Source organism: Lepidochelys kempii, chromosome 2, assembly GCF_965140285.1.
Source record: "Lepidochelys kempii isolate rLepKem1 chromosome 2, rLepKem1.hap1, whole genome shotgun sequence".
Taxonomy (NCBI): domain Eukaryota; kingdom Metazoa; phylum Chordata; order Testudines; family Cheloniidae; genus Lepidochelys; species Lepidochelys kempii.
In genome coordinates, this window is record NC_136381.1 from 116387549 (window position 1) to 116408506 (window position 20958).

The following is a 20958-nucleotide window of genomic DNA, read 5'->3' on the forward strand; positions in this document are numbered from 1 at the left end:
TGGGGGGGGCGGTTTGGGGTGGGGGCGGTCAGGGGACAAGGAGCAGGGAGGATTGGGTGGGTCAGGGGTTCTGAGGGGGCCAGTCAGGAGGCGGGAAGTGGGAGGGGGCAGATAGGGGGTGGGGGCCAGGCTGTTTGGGGTGCACAGCCTTCCCTACCTGGCCCTCCATACAGTTTCGCACCCCGATGTGGACCTTGGGCTAAAAAGTTTGCCCCACCCTGAGCTATACCAACCTAATTTCCTCGTGTAGACCTGGCCTCTGAAAGGAACAACATGCACAAAAGGGGCATGTAAGGAAGAGGGTTCTGGAACTGGGTCACTCCCCCTTGTCTTTGTCGAATTGCAAAAAAATAAGGCAAGTAACTCACAAGAGTGTTAGCAGAGAGAACTACCAGAGAAAGTTGAAAGTAGTCCCATAGATAATAATGATTGATAGGAAAATCTTCAGATGCATCAAAGACTTCACCTAGGTCAGCCTTCCCAGTTCGAAGGGGTCAAGTTATGTCTCTACCTATACAGGTCTCTGGGGTCATTAGCATCTTTTCTCTTCCCTGTGCTTTCCAGTTTCCTGCAGCTGAATTATGGTTATTTGCTGCATGGATGTGCTACTGGGAGGAGAGGGCTTGCTATGCCCTTCCCACAACTACATGTGTACTAGTCTGGCCATAATTTGTTCTTATACATGTGTGTACGTAAACTAATAAGTAAATAAAATTGTGCTATTTTATTGATACTGTTAAAATGAGACATAATGTATATACCTATTCATTTTCCCTTCTACTTTTCCATTTCATCATTTATTTATTTATTTTAAACTCAGGTATATTTCATGGTTTTTATCGACAATATAAAAGTTGTGGAGATGTGCCTGTTTGATAAATTAGTACACTTGTCTTTTGCCCCCAAAGACCAATATTTCTTAGCACCCACGTTTAGCTCATCTTACTGCTTCTGTTTCTGGAGATCTAAGTTTCATATTCTCCATACATCTGAGCACACTTCTATGTATTAGGCAATCTTCATTTTATTCTTGATTTATTGAAACTGAATTATACTCCTTTCCCTTCTTTGAGCTCAGGGTGAATTTTATTGCAATGGGCGTAAAGTTGCATCATGTATTTCTTGGCTGAACAAAGTTTTTGGATCTGCACAGGGGCTTCATGTCTTGTGCACTGGATTTATAACACTGTGGGTCCCACCTCTAGTGTAATAAACAGGGGTATCATAGCTAACAAAGAGAATTTGATTGTGCAGTGAAAATTACTTGTTGCTTCTGTGCTCACATTCCTGCAGACTTTGCCTTTATTTCATGTACTGGTAGTGACTATAATATTTCCTATTGTTGCAGAACACAGCCAGGCTCATCTTTACTGTGCAGGGAGGAGGGAGGTTAGTATTTTTTTATTGTTACATCTTAAGGATTCCCCTTTCCCCTCCCACATTACCTTGGCCCCTTTAGGAAGATTTTGATCTATTAAACTTTCTCTTCTCTATTGGAAGAACTAATCTTTTTCAGCGTTTCCAGCCTGGTGATCTAATTTGACAGCTCGTCGGTGATGTCTATTCCACTTCAAAGAGGCAGGCAGCCTAAGGCTAGCCAGCTGTATTATGGATTCTACAGATTTGGCTTGCTGTTCCTGCTGGGTGTCATCTGTCTTCTTAGTCTTGCAGGGGATAATTTTTGTCCTCCCTAACATCATCTGCCTGAGCAGTTTCTGCCTGGCAGGCCTGTCTGTCCAGGTTGAGCATCAAATACAGTAGCCATACAGCTAATCTGACAAGGCACTACTCCAAACAGTACAGCCTCGGGCCTGCTTTGACCAGGATCAGCATCACGGCCCACAAACTTCCAACTATCATGACTGCAGTCTCAGTCTTCCATCACAGATGCAGCCCATGGACTTATTCTGCTCATATACAGTATGTCCCCCACCCCCTTCTCTTAAGGGATGTCATTTCAATTCCTTGTATCTCAGGAGAAGTCTGCCTCAACAGGTTTGGGTTTCCCTGCCTGTTGCCAGCATTTGACTTGGACACCGCCACTTGGATGAAACAATCCTTTAGTGCATTATTATTGCTAGACAGCCTGTGGGAAAAATGACAGGATTCAGCATGTTAATCTGAAGATTTTGTAATCCAGAATGCTGCTAACACTAATAGCAAATGGCACAATGATCCCTAAAAGAGAAAGCGGGTTCTATTGCAAGGCAAAAGTGACAGAGTTTGTATAGTAAATCTTCCAAAAAATACATGATGACTACATATGTTGATTTTCATGCTCCGAGCCATAGATATTTCCATATTTTTAAGACTTGATGACTACTTCTTATAAACTGACAGGTAGTGGCTCCACAAATATTGTCTTTTTATAGTAATCACCTTCCGCAGTCTCCCTTAATTTTTTTAAATATGCTTTGCGAATAAGTTAGACAAGATTGTCTGAGTAAGCCGGGAAAGGGGGAGGAGGAACCTGGAGCAACAACTAAAGCATTTTTTAAAGAAAAAAGCAAAACAAAGAACAGGGATAATTTCAGGATCGTAGCTCTGAAGATTTACGCACTTATCTGTCACCATATTTGCCCTTGGTTCAATCCTATAATTCAGAACCTGACATTGTTCATGATACAAAAATTCTGTCCTAGAAATTAAATGGTTCTAAACTCTTGGTCTTTCAACTACAGGATTTTCCCATTAGCAAATAAGGGGAAAGCTGGATTCTAATGCTTGGAAGCAAGGAGGGGTAGAATTTGCCTGGGACACACAGAGTACATGTACACTGAAAACAAAAAAAAAATAAAAAACCCTGGAAAAGCGAGTCTCAGAGCCTGGGTCAACTGACTTGAGCTCATGGGGCTTGGGCTATGGGGCTAAAAGTAGCAGTGTAAATACAAGAAGGGTGAGCGGGATGACCCCAGCAACTGGAGGCCCATCTCCCTCTGCTCCACGATGTACAAGCTCTATGCCAGCTACCTGGCGTCGAGGATCAGGGAGTGGTTGATGAGTGGGGAAGCCATCAGCTCCATCCAGAAAGGCTTCATGTCCTGCGAGGGCTGCTATGAACACAACTTTATCCTCCAAATCACCATCGAAACGGCCAGAAGGGCGCAGAGGCAGAACACGGTAGCATGGCTTGACCTGGCTAATGCCTTTGGGTCCATGCCCCACCACCACATCTTTGCCACACTCCAGGAGTTTGGGATGCCAGGGAATTTCCTCCGTGTGATCCGAGAGGTGTACGAGGGATGCAGCACCACCATTCGCTCGGTCGAAGGGGAGACTGCCGAGATCCCGATCCGGAGCAGAGTTAAGCAGGGCTGTCTCCTCAGCCCCATCATCTTTAAGATCGCCATGGAGCCGTTGCTGCGAGTGATCTCCAATGGCACAGATGGCTTCAACCTCCACCGTGAGAGGGTGAGCGTCCTGGCTTATGCGGATGACCTGGTCCTGACCGCGGACGACCCAGAGAACCTCCAATGTATGCTAGATGCCACCAGTCGAGCTTCCGATTGGATGGGGCTCCGCTTCAACGCAAAGAAGTGCGCAACTCTCCACATCAACGGCAGCAAAAGGGACTCGGTGCAGACGACAAGGTTCCAGATCCAGGGCGAGCCCGTCATCCCCCTGGCAGAGGGGCAGGTGTACCAGCACCTCTGCATGCTGACAAGTTTCCGTGTCCGGCAGACACCCGAGGACACCATCCAGGAGATCTTGCAGGATGCCGCCAAGATCGACGCCTCTCTGCTAGCACCGTGGCAGAAGATAAACGCCCTGAACACCTTCCCGATCCCCCGCATCTCGTTCGTCCTAAGGAGATCTGCCGTGGCGACGGTACCCCTCAACAAGGCAGACAAGATCGTCCGGCAGCTGGTGAAGAAGTGACTGTTCCTTCCCCAGAGAGCCAGCAATGAGCTGGTGTATATCGCCCACAGGCATGGCGGTGCCAATGTCCCCTGCATGGGTGACCTGTGTGACATCACGTTGATCACCCACGCCTTCCGCCTGCTGACGTGTCCCAAAGCCATGGTAAGGAACATCGCAGCAAACGCCCTCCATGATGCAACAAAGAAACGGATCGGCAGAGCCCCCTCCAACCAAGACACCGCCAGCTTCCTGAGCAGTTCCCTGGATGGCGAATTCGGACGGGACGGGCGCGACATCGCTTCACTGTGGTCCCGCGCTTGCAATGCCACGCATCGCCTGGGGAAGCGCATCGGCTGCCGCTGGGAGTGGTGCGAGGAGCGCCAGGAGCTGGGAGTCCTGGGGCTGCAGATCAGGTCCGACGACAACACCATTGTCACCCCGAGTACCTGGGGCATGCTGGAGAGGACCCTGAACGCAGCCATCGACTCACTGTACATAGAAACCCTGAAGTGTAAACCGGACCAGGGTAAAGCCTTCTAACTGACCAGCAAGTGGGATGCCAGCAACCACTTCCTTGCCAGGGGCGGCTTCACCCGTTTTGCAGACTGGCGGTTCATCCACTGCACCTGGCTCAACTGCGTCCCGCTCAACAGAACCGTCCGCCACAGGAACTGAGACAAGCATTGCAGGTAGTGCGGCTACTCCAACGAGACCCTGCCCCACGTCCTGTGCAGCTGCAAGCCCAACTCCAGAGCCTGGCAGCTGTGCCATAACGCCATCCAGAACCGCCTGGTGAAAGCCATCGCACCGCGCCTGGGGGAGGTCGCCGTGAACTGTGCCATCCCTGGTACTGACAGCCAGTTGCGACGTGACGTGGTAGTTACCGATGACGTCCAGAAAAAGATCATCCTTGTCGACATCACGGTCTCCTTCGAGAACAGGACCCCAGCCTTCCGCGAAGCCCGAGCTTTTAAGCGGCCGACACCCTGAGAGCAAAGGGCTATGAGGTGCAGATGGATGCCCTGATCGTCGGAGCCCTGGGCGCTTGGGACCCCTGCAACAAGCGTGTGCTGCGGACCTGTGGGATCGGTTGATGTTACGCATGGCTCATGCGGCACCTCATGGTCTTGCACACCATCCAATGGTCCAGGGATATCTACATCGAACACATCACTGGCCACCGACAGTACCAGGAGGTGTGAGCCGGTAGGACATCATGCATCAACTATGGGAAAGGGACTGAGAGACTTTTTCCATTGGACAATATGAACTGGAACCATAAACTCACTGAACATTAAATCCCACCAAATGAGGGTAGATCCATCCTCATCATCGTATCCACTCACTATACTCCACACCTGAACATAGCTATTATATGGACAACATACCCCCATATCTCAATGTCTGTACTTTGACCCGATAAACTTTTACCCCCAATCGGGGAGATTGCAGATTATGTATTCCTTACGCCACCCGTTCCTAAACCGAATTTTGCACCCCTTGATAATCTGTACCTTATTTCCTGATAACCAGAAACTTCTATGCTTAAACTCTGTACCGTTTTCTTTTCACTTCAACATTATCTTAATAAAATTTTTATTCCTGTTTGGGCTGACCACTGACCCCAGGCTTTGAAACCGTGGGAGGGGAGAGGGTCTCAGAGCCTGGGCTCCAGACTGGGCAGGAATGTCAACACTGCTATTTTTAGCCCAGTAGTGTGAGCCCGAGTCACTTGACCTGGACTCTGAGACTTGCTGCCCCGGGTCTTTTTTGTAGTAGAGATGTAAAGAATGTGGAACCTTGAGATGATTTCTGCTAGGGTTGAGCAGGGAGAAAATAGTTGAGCAGCTTTGTCCATTATCAGTAGAACAAATAGAATATCCTGTCGATGTTAATAATGCACTCACAATAATAATTTAATCAATTAATGATTGTAATGTGCTTTGGGATCTTTGGATGAAAGTGCAAAGTAGCAGTGGTTATTATTACTTGTGAATCCCCTGTAACTTCCGAGGACTTTAAGTGATGAGAGATTTTTTTGCTTATAATATTTTATCTCTGGCAAGAATAATCTGGCAATAGCCTTTGGAATATAATATTTATGGAGCATGCAATACTTAGAGAATAAAGAACAACATTTTTAAATTGCACATTATAGGAGAGCTTTTAAATTGCACATATTATAGGTGAGCACCACCTATCCTTAAGGTTGCATGACCTTTCCAATTATAAGACCTTGTTTTTAGATGCTTATAACTTTGCCAAACTAACCATTCTGAATGAAACTTCCCATGCTGTCAATTGTCAACTGTCAATTTTTTTTGAAGTTTCAGCAAAAATATTTCAGCTATTTCTGAGAACAAAACACAGAAAAAAAATGTTATTGTGCCCACGTTTACAAAAAAAATTCTTAAAAGCATTCCACTGGGAAGCTCTAACACCCCCATGCTTTGATGCAAGGACATGACATTTGGCAGGGTGACTTTTGTGTCAGGAATGTGCCTTCTGTTGTTCCTGTGAAAAACTACACAAATTTGACCAAGTTCCAAGTCTCTGGAAAGTTGCAGTTACAATTCTGTATACAGAGTATGACTTGATCACAGTACAGTAAATAAGGCGTGAAGCATCGCATGGAACAATGAGGAGAAAACAAAATATTGCATAGCTGCTCATTAAATGAGCACTGGCCACCCTGGCCACAGAATGAGGCATGGTATGTGATCATATAATTAAAGACTGTATATCATGATGCATACACACAAGGGGGCTGAATTAAGGTAATACAGGCATCCTTAATTCTGGCATCTAACTGTTGAGAGCTTGACTTTGCAACCATAACAATCTCCGAATGATTGTCCATATGCACATTCCATTTGTACTGCACCCCACACTCATAAATTCAGAGTCTTTTAGCCAGCAGTGTCTGTGGCAGCCACACACATGGACCTTGAGTTTACTTGTGCCCCGTACAAGGGCATAAAAGGGCAGAGCGGACTAACTACCATTCAGTTCCTCTCACTGCTTCCTGGCTTCAAGATGGACCTGTTTGCTATCCATTGTTCAACAAACTGCTGGCTCTTTCTTCAATTTGTGAATAGTATAGTTAGTTGTTGCCCACTGGCATTTTGTTAATTTTTATTACAAATGGGTTTAATTTTACCAGAAATAGCTATTTGTTTCTGGTATTAGGATGACTTCTTCAAAATCCCCTTATGAGCACTTAAAATGTTTGCTTTGTTTGGGACAGTAGCACGTCCCTGGAAAATGTTCCATTGGAAAGTCCTAACTCATCTGATCCACAAAATAGGGAAGATCATCTCCAGATCTACTTAATGCACAAATCAATGAGACCAGCTTTGGATCCTGGGTCATGTGACCATAGGTACGTGTTTGTTTGTTTGTTTGGGGGGGTTAATGTTCCTAAAAATGCTAATATTGGGTCTGTAACTTCCCAGGCCTCCTCAGGATCATCTCCTGCTTCAAAATCTGTCAGGTAAACAAGAAACTCTGCAAGAGAGACACAGAGCAAGGGAGAGTCCAGAGTAGGTCCCTGACTATGATCTTGAAGACAAGGGTGGCTTCTGCACACCACTGTAAGACATCATGGTCTAGTATGGTTACTTCTGAAGTTTGACCTCAGCATGGTACCAAAGCTTTGGTACTACAGTGGTACTATTTACGGTCTTCTTTCACCAGAGACTGATCAACCCCCATCCCAAAACCAGGCAACATTTCCACAGGAAAAGACTGATTGCTTCTGTTGCTCGTTCTTTGCAATCTACATCTGGACCAAAACACTCATTTTGATGTGACAGTTGAAATGTCAAGGCATTTCCAGGGATTCAGAAACCTCAACCCTTCCTTTTAGGGACCATTTGACTTTCTTCCGGCACACATCGTCCTCCAATGTCCTCCCCTCTCAGACCATTGTGTTATGGACACAATTACTGTGGGATATTCTATCCAGTATAACACTGTGCCAAATCCCACCACCATTCCCCAAGCCTCTTCAAGGACCCATCTCCTAGGACCTACAACTCCAAGAAGTTTTCTTGCTTCTTTCCCCTGGAGCCCCAAAAAGGGTTCCCCCTCAGTACCAAGGAAAAGAATTTTACAACAAATACTTCCTGATCCCAAAAAGAAGGGAGGATGGGAGCCCATCTTGGACTTAAGAAGGCTCAACACCATCATGCACAGGTTGAAGTTCAGGATGGCCCTGCTAGCACCCATAATTCCCTATCTGGATCCCAGGGGCTGGTTTGCCTATCTCAGCCTTCAAGGATGGATGCCTAATTCTTGGGGCAGAGAGCTCACATGGATGGTCTACAGGCTCAGGATTTTTGGACCACATGGGAAGTACAGATGCACATTGCTCTGCTAGACATCAGGGCAGTGCTCAGAGCTTGCAAGTCCTTTCTCCATCACATCCAGAGCTATCTGTCCAAATAACAATGGACAACACACCACCCTGATTTATGTCAACAAAGGGGGGAGGTGAGATCTTCCCCATTATGGCAAGGAACAGTCACGTTATAGAATTGGTGCATCAGGCATCAGATCTCCCTTACTTGACCTGCAGAAAAGCCTACTAGACAAACTGAGAAGGCTGTTCTTGAATCATGAGTTGGAGATCAAAGATTGGACCCTTCAGGATTTGTTTTCAGATTGGGGCCATCCTCTTGTGCCTATTCACAACTCACAAGTGTCAGGTTGTCTATCTGAGAGGCTAGCATGCCTTTTTAATCTCTTGATCGGGGAGCCCTCATCTATGCTTGCCCACCAGTCTTAATGATTCCAAGAGTGCTGCACAAGATAACTGATATTGATAGCTCCAAAGAGGCCAGGGCAGTTCTGGTTCCTCAATATTCTGAACTTTTCAGTGTGCCAGTCAAAGACTTTGCTTCCAACTTCCAGAACTGCTTTCACAGTTAGAAAGAAAGGTCTTTCATCCAGATCTGAAGTCTTTTCATATCATGGCTTGGCAACTGGATGGATGTTAAACATAGAGAAGTCCTGCTCATCTCCTATGTGAAATATTGTATTAACCAGTAGGAAAGATTCTTCAAGACGGACTTGCCTGGTGAAATGGACAAGGTTTTCTTCCTGGTGTCTCCAGAGGTCTTTGAATCCACAAGAAACTTCTGTGCTTGATATTTTGGAATAGCTACTTGATTTGAAACATTAAAACCTGTCGCTTAGCTCAGTCCGGGTTCATCTGACTGCTATTTCTGCACACCATCCTCCAGAGGTTGGACATTTTTTTCTCATCCAACTGTAGTAAGATATTTGAAGGGTCTTATTGAAGTGTTACCCCAGATAGAGAACTGATCTCTCCATGGGACCTCAATTTAGTGTTTTCTGCTCTACTGGGTCCAACCTTTGGATGGATAGCAACATGTTCATTATTACATTTGTGTATGAAAACATCATTTTTAGTCACCTTTCTGGACACAGTGTTTCTTAGGAAATCCTAAGTTCCTACCGAAAGTTCTCACAGACTTCCATCTGAATCAGCAGCTTCACTTGCCTATATTTTTCCATAACCCACATACTTCTAAAGCAAAGGCTTTGCTTCATACATTAGATGTCAGATGTGCTTTGGCATTTTATTTGCAAATAACAAAATCTTTACGATCTTCACCCAGATGTTTCATCTCCATTGGAGAGAGGATAAAAAGTGAACCGCTCTCATCTCAGAGACTGTCCAGATGGATATCTGACTGTGTGAGGACCTGTTATGAAGTGGCTAAAATGGACCTTCATGCTTCTCTCAGGGTTCACTCCGTCAGAGCTTAGGAAGCCTTGTCAACATTGTTGAGAAACGTGTCTGTTGCAGACATATGTAAAGCAGCTACTTGGGGATCTATTCACACATTTATGAAGCATTACAGTATCAGTGGAACCTGGAAATCAGATGGCGTGTTTGGAAAGGTGGTTACAATCTATAATTTCTTAAGACTCCAAGCTCCCATCTTGATTACATTGGTCCACTGGCTGGGAATCACCATAAATGGAATGTGCATGGACAGTCACTTGAGGGAGAAAGGAAAGTTACTTGTACAGTAGTAACCTGAGTTCTTTGAGATGTTGTGCATATGCACATTCCACAACTTGCCCTCTATCCTCTTTATCTCAGTCCTACACCACCAACCAAGATTCTACAGTGGAGAGGAAACTGAGTGGCGGTTGGCCCATTCTACCTTTTTATGCTTTTGGTGTGGGGCATGAGGACACTCAGTGCTCATACACAGCTGGCCAAAAGACTCTTGAACTTAGAGTCATGGGGCACACATGCACTGTGAATGGAATGTGCATGAAGTAACCTTGCTTTCTTTTAATGTACTTTGCAGTGTGTAATATCTCAGAGTAGTTTTTGAAAATTTGAACTCTTATTTCATCTTTCTTCACTGTCAAAAATAGTTTAAAGGGGTTGTAATGGAAGAGGTAAAAATGGGCCTAAAATAATACTATTATATTTATTACCTTTTTGCCAGGCAGAGAGGGTGTTATTTGTGAAGCCACAAATTAATTTTCTAATGAGGGAACACAAAACCATTACGCTTCATCCCTCTGCTATTGTAACAGTAGCTGCTTCAGCTACTTTGACAGGTCTCTGGTGTTCCTAGTACAATTAGTGCTGCTGCTGGTGCTGCTCTGGTAGTGTTATGGGCTAGCTCTATAGAATACTGTATTTAGTTATTAATTTGGCATACTGTATGGTGTTTTATCTGGTGCAAATAACAAAAATGTATTATTACTTATTTGTACTGCAGTAGTATGTAAAAGCCCAAGCAGGGATTTCGGCCCATTCTACTAGCCACTGTACACACATGCAAAAAAGACAGTCTCTGAAAAAGTTAAGATACAAGTAGAATTAAACGTGAAAAAGTTTATTGAAAATAGTATCACACTGATAGTCTCAAATTGCTTTAAACTACCACAGTTGGAGACCTTTTCCTTTTGTTGTTTATTAAATGTCACCCACATTTTTATATATATAGCTACCGGATATGCCAGGGGTGGGCAAAATACAGCCCACAGGCCACATCCAGCCCCTCAGACCTTTTAATCCAGCCCTTGAGCTCCTGCCAGGCAGTAGGGTTGGGGGCTTGCCCCGCTCTGCACGGCTCCCAGAAGCAGTGGCATGTCCCCCCTCTGCTCCTATGTGTAGGGGCAGCCAGGGGGCTCCGAATGCTGCCCCCGCCACAAGCGCTGGCTCTTCAGCTCCCATTGGCTGGGAACCGCGGCCAATGGGAGCTGCAGGAGCGGCACCTGCAGTCAGGGCAGCACGCAGAGCTGCCTGGCCATGCCTCCATGTTAGAGCCGGAGAGGGGATATGCCGCTGCTTCCAGGAGCTGCTTGAGGTAAGCACTGCCCAGAGACTGCACCCCATCCTCCTCCCATGCCCCAACCCCCTTCCCCTGCCCAGAGCCCCCTCCCGCACCTGAACCCCTCATTTCTGGCCCCACCCTGGAACTCACACCCTCAGCCCAGAGCCCATACCCCTCCCACACCCCAACCCTCTGCCTCAGCCTGGAGCCCCCTCCTGCATCCTGAACTCCTCATCCCTGGCCCCACCCCAGAGCCTGCACTTACAGCCGGAGCCCTCACCCTCTCCCACACCCCATCCCCCAATTTCGTTAGCCTTCATGGCCCACCATCAGTTTCCATACCCAGAAGTGGCCCACAGGCCAAAAAGTTTGCCCACCCCTGAGATATGCTTTCTGTTTTGCTAGACCATGCATCTACTTGTTTGTCACTATGAGTGTTTCTGGAAAAATACTTCACATTGCATGAAAGCACTGATTATAATCAAAAAAGAGATAATGTTAACACGACATTTTGAGATTCCATACTTAATTCTCTCACACTGTAAAATTCCCTGTTCAGTACTCCTCATCAAATTTACTTAGTTTACAAGTTAATTGACTGTTATTCTTTCTGCATAAGGTGTTATCGTATGGTAGAGTTGGGATTATTGGCTATTTTCTGTGCATTTTGACCATTGTTGTCTGTGAGGATCACAGAGCGAAAAGGGGGTGATATGCAGACTGTAGCTCTCCCAAGAAACTCGTAGCTCACCTAAGAGGGTGTACTTCATTCCTTTAGCAACTCAGGCAATGATATGGTATTGTAAAAAGGGGAAATTAGGACTTATTATAAAGGGATGTACGTAAAAACCCTGTGAACCTCATATAGACAAGTAACCATATATCTTATATCCATTTTCATTCACTTTTTGTCTGCATGGTGAATGAACAGAAAATTTGTTTGAAAAAATATCAAAGTATGGATTTTGAAAATAGCTGGTATTCAACCTTCTAAGCTGTCTTTCTAGTAAGCGAACAAAGAAAGGGACAATCAGCAGAAAAATGGAAGCAAACAAATTCATTAAAGAAAAGAGAGGAGTAAAAGGATAGGGGAGCTCAGTGCCATAGAGTCACAATAGTGGGGGTGTTTACTCTCCATTGCTCTGCTAAATCCTACATGGTGACACTAATTACCATCGCACCATTGAGAGCTGCTCGCCGAATGTACAGACCATGGACCATGCAACGCAGGAGACCTAGATTCTGTTCCTGGCTTTGCCATTGGCCTGCTGGGTAATTCACTTTGCCTCTCTGTGCCTCAGTTTCCCTCTGTGTAAAATAAGGATAATGATACTGACCTCCATTGTAAAGCTCTTTGAGACCTACTGATGACAAGTGCTTTATAAGAGGTAAGTATTCTTATGTTTGTTTATTGTTGAAAGACAATACATAAAGAACCTATCAGCTGATTTATCTACACTTCCTCTTACCGAGGCAGGAAAAGCAGACATATTTCTGAGTACTTCTCCAAATATCTTCCTGAACCAGCACTCCTTCCTAAATAAGAGAAAATTCACCCAGTTGAGGGCTGTTTGTGAGTGGCACATCCTTGGCACTATAGCACAAACCCAGTCAGCATGTTACACAGTATTAATTATTTTAGTTTCCTGACCTTCAGAAAGATGTATCAAAGTGCGAGGCTCAGAAGCTTTACACTTGTTTCCCTGAATCACCCTATCAAAAATGTGATGAGCAGCCTTCTATCCCATTTCATATCTGAAGAAAATTGTCCCATTTTTTCCTTTAAAAAAACTACTCTTACCTTAATGTAAAATCATATGTATTTCCTTACAAGACTCCAGACTACTGCAACAGAGGCTATTTAGTAAACAGCACACTAGAAAAAACCCTATATGTACTTTAAAAAAAAAACAAAAAACTCTGGCAGTGCCTGATAAAGGTCCATTTGTAATGCATAGGCGCAAGAAGGCAGAGTTAACGTTGGTGGGGGGAACTATACGCTGAATTTCCTCATTTTGGTACAGTTTTCGATGGCCCTGTTTAAATTTCAAGCTGCACCCAGGTGTTGTAGAGAAAACCCCTCTTGCCCTCGATGGGTCTGTGTCCGCTCCACGGAGCGGGTGAGGGACGATCCCCGCCGCCTGCAGGGAGTGAACTAGTCTTGGGTGGGAAAGCCTCGCCAGGAAGAGCAGCTGTTGTCAGCAGCCCCGGTTCCTGCCGGCGGCCGGGCTACAGGGCCTTGGGAGAGGCGTCACCTCCCGGCCAGCGCGGGACGGGGTTGGCCCGGCGGCGGGCCGCTGCTGTGGCACGGGGAGGACCAGGTGCTGGGGCCAGAAGCCGCAGCGCAGAACCAAGGGCCGCCGCGGCGGGATGCAGCGAGGCCGCGGCCTACGCAATCGTGCCCAGCTTAGCCACTGGGGCGCTGCCACCGTCACAGCCGTGGGGGCGTGTACTCTCCGCCGCATCGAACAGGGTCGCAGCGCGAGTCACTCCCACCCTAACGAACTTCAAGCCCGAGAGCGGTGGCCCGGGTTTAAGTTCTGAGGCCAAAGTTCGGCGCAGCCCAGTGACGTTATACCGAGGCGTTGGGAAGGAGGCGGAAGCTACGAACCAAAGGGGGCTGCAGAGAGCTACGTAAAACCGCCGGGACGCCTCAGCGCGAGCGCCGCGCTCGCGCTGAGCCCTCTGTCCGCGGCGCGCGCATGTGGTAGCTCGGTGGCCGCCGCCCGGGTGCGGCCGGAGCTGGAAGTGCGGCAACATGAGCAGCGGCCCCGGCGCCCCGGGGAAAGCTGCGGGATCCCCGCTCCCCGCCGGCCGGAAACGGGACTCGGGCAGGGCGCCGGCCCACCCCATTATCAAGGGTAAGGAGGGGGCCCGGCCCCGCCCGCACTGAGACCTGCCGCTCCAACGCTCCGAGCCCCGCCCCCGGCCCGGCCCGGCCCAGGGCGGAGCCGCCGCGCTCAGCCCCTGCTTTCTGCCCCGCCCGGGCCCGCTGCGCGCCGCGCAACGGCCGCTGGGTGAGCGCGAGGGGCGGTGCCCGAGTGCCCCCGGCCACCCGCCGAGTAGCGCCTCGGACGCTGGCGGCGGGAGAGTCGCTCCCTCCCCTGGCGCCCAGTTCGCCGCTGGAGCTCGCGGCACGAGGTGGCGAGAGGCTGAGCGCTCAGCAAGATCGAGGGGAGGGTTGGAGGTGTGCGGCTAAAGAGCAGTACAGGAGGGGCGAGGGGCACGAATTTAACAGCGCTGTATATACTCAAGTGTCAAGCCAGAAAGCCAGTGCTAATCGCCTGGTGTTAGGCAGAGCTTCCCTTATGGACAAGTCATTGCCTGACTTCTCAGTACAGCGTGTCTTGTACCTTCCTCTGGATTACCTCATACTTGATTGGTGGCCATCTAGTCCTGTAGCCTGCCTCTGACAGCAGTGTAATCGGGGACGACAGTTCTTATTTTATTTTTTTATAACCTTTGTTTTCTACCGCTTCCTCCTGGTGTCACTCTCCATTTCTGAGGTTGTCCTAGCAAGGATAGCATTGTTAATCACTGGCTGGCAGTGCTTTTCATTTCCTTTGTATCTTCTGCAGCTCAAATGCTACCAATTCATAGACCTGCTTCTTGCATAGTAGCAAAACCGCTCTGATGGATGGTCTGATCTGTGTCTGCTCTCACCTTCATGCCTTTCCTTGTATTGCTTTCACCACCTGAAATGACATCCTGTTTCTGTGTAGTAAAGCCAACGTTTTCAGATTTAGGAGTCTAACTTTAAAGCCCTTAATAGTTGTCCTGATCTTCAGAGAAGCCGGACACTCACATTTGCTTTGAGTAAGTCAATGGGAATCTTGGGAGCTCTACAAATTGGAAAATTGAGCCACTTATTTAGACCCCTAACTTTAAGCACCCATATCTTCAAAATGTTTGACTTAGGGATCCTTGCTCCTCTTGTTTAAATTTCTCCTTGGAAGCCACTTATTTTGTCTTCCTCTACCATGCTGTCCACTATTCTGATTTTTGTTCTGCTTCAATTTCTATTTAAAAAATCTGAACTTACATGAGTTGTCCAGTGATACTATTCAGCATTTTACCATACACTCTATTTGTTGCAAACTTTGTCCATCTTTTCCATTTTCTCAAACTTGAAATAAACTACTTATCTGTGGCAGGTAGGAAGTTTTTGTAGGTGAGTTCCATCAACTGCTGAATGTAAGCTTACATTTAAAAATATATATATATATTTTAGGTATTATAGTTGTGAAGAAAACTTTCCAGACTAGTTCTAAACTGATCTAGTACTGTCTTCTAGAGTTGCGGATGTGCTTTCACTGATGTTTACAGCTTTCCCAAATTGTGGCCGAGTGGAAACTGACAAGAATCAAGTTAGTTTCACTCTGCTCTGCTTCTTGTCCCTTATAAGGAGCAGCAAAGGCAAATGCTGCAGCTGTCCTTTGAGGATGAGGCCTCCAATAGTGAGTGATAAGTGGGGGAATGGAACCCCTGCATGCACCCTCATAGGAGCCAAGGAAGCTCTGGGATGGCAGAATATTCTTTTTTTGTGGCATTTGTTTTAAGATGGTGGGTTTGTTGAATTAGCCAGGAAGGCTATCTGATACTATCATAGCATTAGTTGAAATCTTGTATTATCTTGCTTGTCCTTTGGATAATGGGTTTTTTTTACTTTTCCTCCTTTTGAAATACTCTATGCTTCACTGTGTTGTTTTTTCCTAGGATGGATTGTGTCTTTAGAAAATTAAAACTTTGGATTTCATTACTCTTCTAGACATTGGAGAAATTCATTCCCGACTGCTGGATCACAGGCCAGTTATTCAAGGAGAAATACGTTACTTTATTAAGGAATTTGAAGTAAGTATTTGTTTTAAAAGAGAAGATCTAGTATAATTATGAAACTTCATTTAACATGTTTTTATATTACTTGTGGTCTGTTTTATTTTTATACATACTGAGATTTGAAACCGTTTTAGCGCCTTCTTAGAGAATCTTGTTTAACATGCATTTCCTGCCCAGAATAGATGTATACTACTACTTCGAGTGATGTCCCTATGGGTGCATCACTTTTAGGTACGGCAGCACCCCTTGCACCTGGTATCAGCGATCTTCATCAGCAGTGCCTGTCGAACTGCACATGCACATCTTCCTGCTTTCGCACTGTGAGCAGGACGTACATAGAGAGCTGTGTGGTCCAGCTGCCCCCAGTTGCTTCTCTACTGCCTTTGGCCTGGGGTAGAATCCATAGCCGAGCCCAATTTTCCTGTTCCCTCAGTAAATAGTGCCTTAGCTGTTAGTTGTAGCATAGGTAGTATTTTCTTCTCGTTTTCCTTTCTTCTCTCTTAAAAAGAAAATGTTTTTATATGTTTGTTTTGTTTGTTTTTTAACTTTACCTTTACAATTATTTCATAGCTTAGTTTTTTCTTTCCCCTGCTTCGTGTCCTTCCAGACCGAGAAGTTATTTTCCCCTCACCCTTATGCTCAGATCCCCTGGGTTTAAGAGGTGCATCCCTTGTGGGCCACCTTGCTGGTAATGGATGGCTACTCGGAGTGTATTCACTGTCTGGGATAAGGACACGTCCCACAAAAGTGTTCCCACTGCCACAGCCTGACAGCCAGAGCCAGAAAAGACTGGGACATTGGGTTAAAATTTCTCCTCATGAGGAAATCATTATGACCTGCGTTGGACCTGAGCCTGGACTCTCCTCCTGTGAGGCCCTCATGCTCTGCCAGGTTATCTGCCAATCCTCATTCCTTGCATCCCTTGAACAGAAAGTCCTTCCTTTCTCACTAGGACTAAAAGAAACGGACTCCCTCCTCAAACTTTGAGGCACAGCCCGTCAGAACATAATCCCCTGCAAGGTCAGTAGCCTCAGCATCAGGAGGACAGGAGACATAGCTCCAAGACCCGTCCAAGTACCACCGGTAGTGATACGAAGAAATTGTCCAAAGACCATTACTGGGCAGACCTACAGTTTCAGCCCTGTTTCTCAGCTCTGGCCGACTTCAGTAGCTGTGGCACTGCCAAAACTGCCGGCACTGGCGTCCTTTTTGACACCGGCCAATTCCTCAGCACCGGCCACATTGGTGCCGACCAAGTCTCTTGTTCCATCTACTGTATTTGTTGCTATATAAAGAACAAAATAACTTAATTTTCCAGACACCTGCAAATGTAAAAGTGTATTAGAGGGTATTATAGGTGAAGTACAAATATTTTATTTATTTGGAAATGTACACTGGCACTTATCACCAATGCATCTTGGTCACTTATATCAATACAAGCAATCAATTAAAAATGAACAAAATATAATAACTGCTTGTTTACAAACACACCCTTTCACTGTTATTACAAAGGTTTCTCAAAAGCTTTGGCTGGAGTAAAGAGCAGTAATCTAGTTTAATGTTACAAAGTCACTGATGTGGATGAATCAACAGAGGAATGGTTACAGTCTCCTGGTTGGCTGTAGATGGAAAGGCTCTGTATTGCAGCAAATATCTGAGATTTCAGGAGAGCAGTGGATCCATACTGACTCTGAATGCTGTAAATGAAGAACTTTTTTTAAGATCCAGAAAGTGTGAAACATGATAGTACTGTATATATTTGCTAATCTGAATGTTCTGGGAGACATCTGAAACTTTTGGATAACTGGGTATTCAGATAAATAGAAGTACTACACTGGACCCTCGCTAGAACGCGCATCTATATAGCACAAATTCGCATATAACGTGATCGTGGCCATGGATCCCAAATTTAATTACTTTAATTGGAATTCATTTTAATGCGGTCCCTGCGTTAAAGTAGTAGTGCACATAGATCCCAAATCCCGCGTTCTAGTGAGGGTCCAGTGTATTTTGAGCTGGGTTCTAGCTGTAGGCTGGGAGGCAGTAAACTGCTGGGAGTGGCAGCCTGAAAAATCACTTGGGCTTTGCTTTACCCTCAGTGATGACTGCAACATCAGTGACATCCCCACTGCACTTTTTACTCGGAAGGGCCATGACCCAGGCTGCAAGGCTCTGTGATGGAAGAGGAACACTGACTGAAGATGCAGCTGTGGATACAGCTGGTTACAGGGGCTGTGCTTTGAACTGCACACAATTTTTTGTCATGGAACCACTTTGTAAGTGGCTACATTGTTATACTGGTGTAGCATGAATTACACATCATGTTTTCTTTAAACGGAAGGATATGTATATCTGTCCTTAAGAATGTATTGCTTGTGATTGATAGTGATACATGGAGGACACGTGGATTCGGATAACTAGGCTTTTCGGATAAAGGGAATTCAGGTAACTGGGAGTGTAGTGTAGCTGTTTAAAAAATGTGATTAGTTCTTCTTTCTCTTCCGTCATTCCCCCCCAAAAAAAAGTTTTGAGAGAGTTGGTGAGTGAATCAGTGAGTTTTCCTTGATAGTTTGTGCTCACAACTCTCAAACTTAAAGCAATCAAATATTATTTGGCAGATAAAGGGCTATTCTCTTAATGTGTGTGTCAAGGTTTCTTCCCCACTCTGAACTCTAGGGTAAAGATGTGGGGACCTGCATGAAAACCTCCTAAGCTTACTTTTACCAGCTTAGGTTAAAACTTCCCCAAGGTACAAACTATTTTACCCTTTGCCCTTGGACTTCCACTGCCACTACCAAATGTTTATCTGCATTTATTGGGAAAACGTTGTTTGGAAACATCTTCCCCCCCCCAAAAAAAATCCTCCCAACCCTTGCACCTCACTTCCTGGGGAAGGTTTGGTAAAAATTCTCACCAATTTGCATAGGTGACCACAGACCCAAACCCTTGGATCTTAGAACAATGAAAAAAGCATTCAGTTCTTGAAAAGAAACATTTTAATAGAAGAAACAGTAAAAAGAATCACCTCTGTAAAATCAGGATGGTAAATACCTTACAGGGTAATTAGATTCAAAACATAGAGAATCTCTCTAGGCAAAACCTTAAGTTACAAAAAAACACGCAGACAGGAATATTCATTCTATTCAGCACAACTTAATTTCTCAGCCATTTAAAGAAATCGTAATCTAACGCATATCTAGCTAGATTACTTACTAAATTCTAAGACTCCATTCCTGTTCTGTCCCCGGCAAAAGCATCACACAGACAGATACAGACCCTCTGTTTTTCTCCCTCCTCCCAGCTTTTGAAAGTATCTTGTCTCCTCATTGGTCCTTTTGGTCAGGTGCCAGCGAGGTTATCCTATCTTCTTAACCCTTTACAGGTGAAAGGATTTTTCCTCTGGCCAGGAGGGATTTTAAAGGTGTTTACCCTTCCCTTAATATTTGACAGTGTGTATCTGCTTATGTGCTGATTACATCCACCTAGTTATTCATTTGGTGTAATGACTATTTAAAAATATCTTTGCACTGGAGTGTGCTATAGTTAACCTATGCATAACCCGTCATGCTGTTGTCTTACTGGATCTAAAGCTAAGCAGGGTCTGACTGGGTCATTAGTTCAATGGGAGAGACATCAGTGAATGTATTGCTAGATAAGATGCAGTATACAACAACCTTAATTCATAGCATAATTTTATAGGGATCATTATGAGAAATGAGGTGTTGAGCCTTAAAAATAACATGAGCATTTGTGGATATAAGTGCTACAGGATCTTTCAATATTGATGAAGGTGTTAGCCCAAGTATCCTGGCGGAAGTCCAACCTGGTTAACTGCTTCTGTACACATACTAAACTTACCCTGCAGTTTTTCAAAGAGTACAGTATTCTTTACTTCCAATCATATTCTGTTGTATAGGTGCTGATGGTTGTTTTTAAACAGCTACTAGTTTCATTGGTGGGTGACATTATCTTGGTTATACTAAGACTTATTTTGCAAATGGATCTTTGTGGGAGGACCTCTGCATCTGTTGGGGCTATGTGCCTGTGTGCAGCCCTGTTGGCATCAGTGGAGCTCTCCATGAGTGCAGGGGTCTCTCTGTATGGAGCAGTTTGCAGGTTCAGTGCATGAATATATTTATGAATCTTTCATCATGAAGGATTCCTGACTTGCTTTACAGATGTATTGTGTGTGGAAACTGGAACAGAGCCTGCCTGAATTATGACATTCTAACCACGGCTTTTAGTCATAATTTGACTGGCCATCAAATTTATCTGCATTTAAGAGAAGAAAAATTGTTGAAGTAGTTTAGTTATTAGTGTTCTATGATGGAAATTTACTTTCTATGGGTTGTTATATTTAAAAACAAATCCAGATTCAATGTATTGTATGTATATTTATTTATTTGCTTTATGGATGTCCACAATATGATTAACTTCTTGCAGAATATTCAGTTGTTGATCTTTTATATTTTACAAAAGGTAAGAGAACAGTTAAAGAATGATGAATTGTATCCAGATGACTAAGAACAAGGTTGATATATTGGTGAAAAAGAAAATTTTAGGCAAGCTCAGTTTTGAATGAGTGAAAAATAATTGCCACAAGATGGCAGCAAAATTTAAGAAAAGTAAATAGTATTCTGTATTTCTAAAAGATTAATTCTAAGAATTGTTTTCACATACATTTACATTTTGAGGGAAAAGAGTGTGGCATTGAAAGCTTAAGATCAACATCTGATTAGGCTGATATAATATGCAGACTTTCTTTAATAATTTTGCTCAATTTTTCTTTTTACAAACATTGTTTAATATAATAATGAGGTTGTCAAGCTGTCTAGAGTAGCTCACAAGCGTAAGTGCCACCCTCAGGGGAGACTGTCAAGGATTAGGGCACAAACCCCAAACTTGTTGTGTATGTTCTATTAGATTTCTC

The 20958-nt window shown here is 45.0% G+C and overlaps 2 protein-coding genes across 5 annotated transcripts in view; both read left to right on the plus strand.

Moving 5' to 3' along the window:
- EEF1E1 (eukaryotic translation elongation factor 1 epsilon 1) overlaps positions 1-10935 on the plus strand; it is a 51987-nt gene extending 41052 nt beyond the window's left edge. Inside the window, exons 5-6 of one of the 4 annotated variants that reach the window (XM_078851628.1) lie at positions 1349-1389; positions 2682-10893. In XM_078851628.1, the coding sequence (XP_078707754.1) occupies positions 1349-1389; positions 2682-2702 (62 nt within the window). In that variant the 3' untranslated portion in view covers positions 2703-10893. Of the gene's footprint in view, positions 1-1348 lie in introns of all 4 variants that reach the window. The other 3 variants (XM_078851629.1, XM_078851623.1, XM_078851624.1) reach the window with 3 other exon arrangements.
- Positions 10936-13195: 2260 nt separating this feature from the next.
- BLOC1S5 (biogenesis of lysosomal organelles complex 1 subunit 5) overlaps positions 13196-20958 on the plus strand; it is a 33352-nt gene continuing 25589 nt past the window's right edge. Inside the window, exons 1-2 of the mRNA XM_073332091.2 lie at positions 13196-14053; positions 15961-16043. Coding sequence (XP_073188192.1) covers positions 13951-14053; positions 15961-16043 — 186 coding nt within the window. The 5' untranslated portion in view covers positions 13196-13950. The remainder of the gene's footprint in view (positions 14054-15960; positions 16044-20958) is intronic.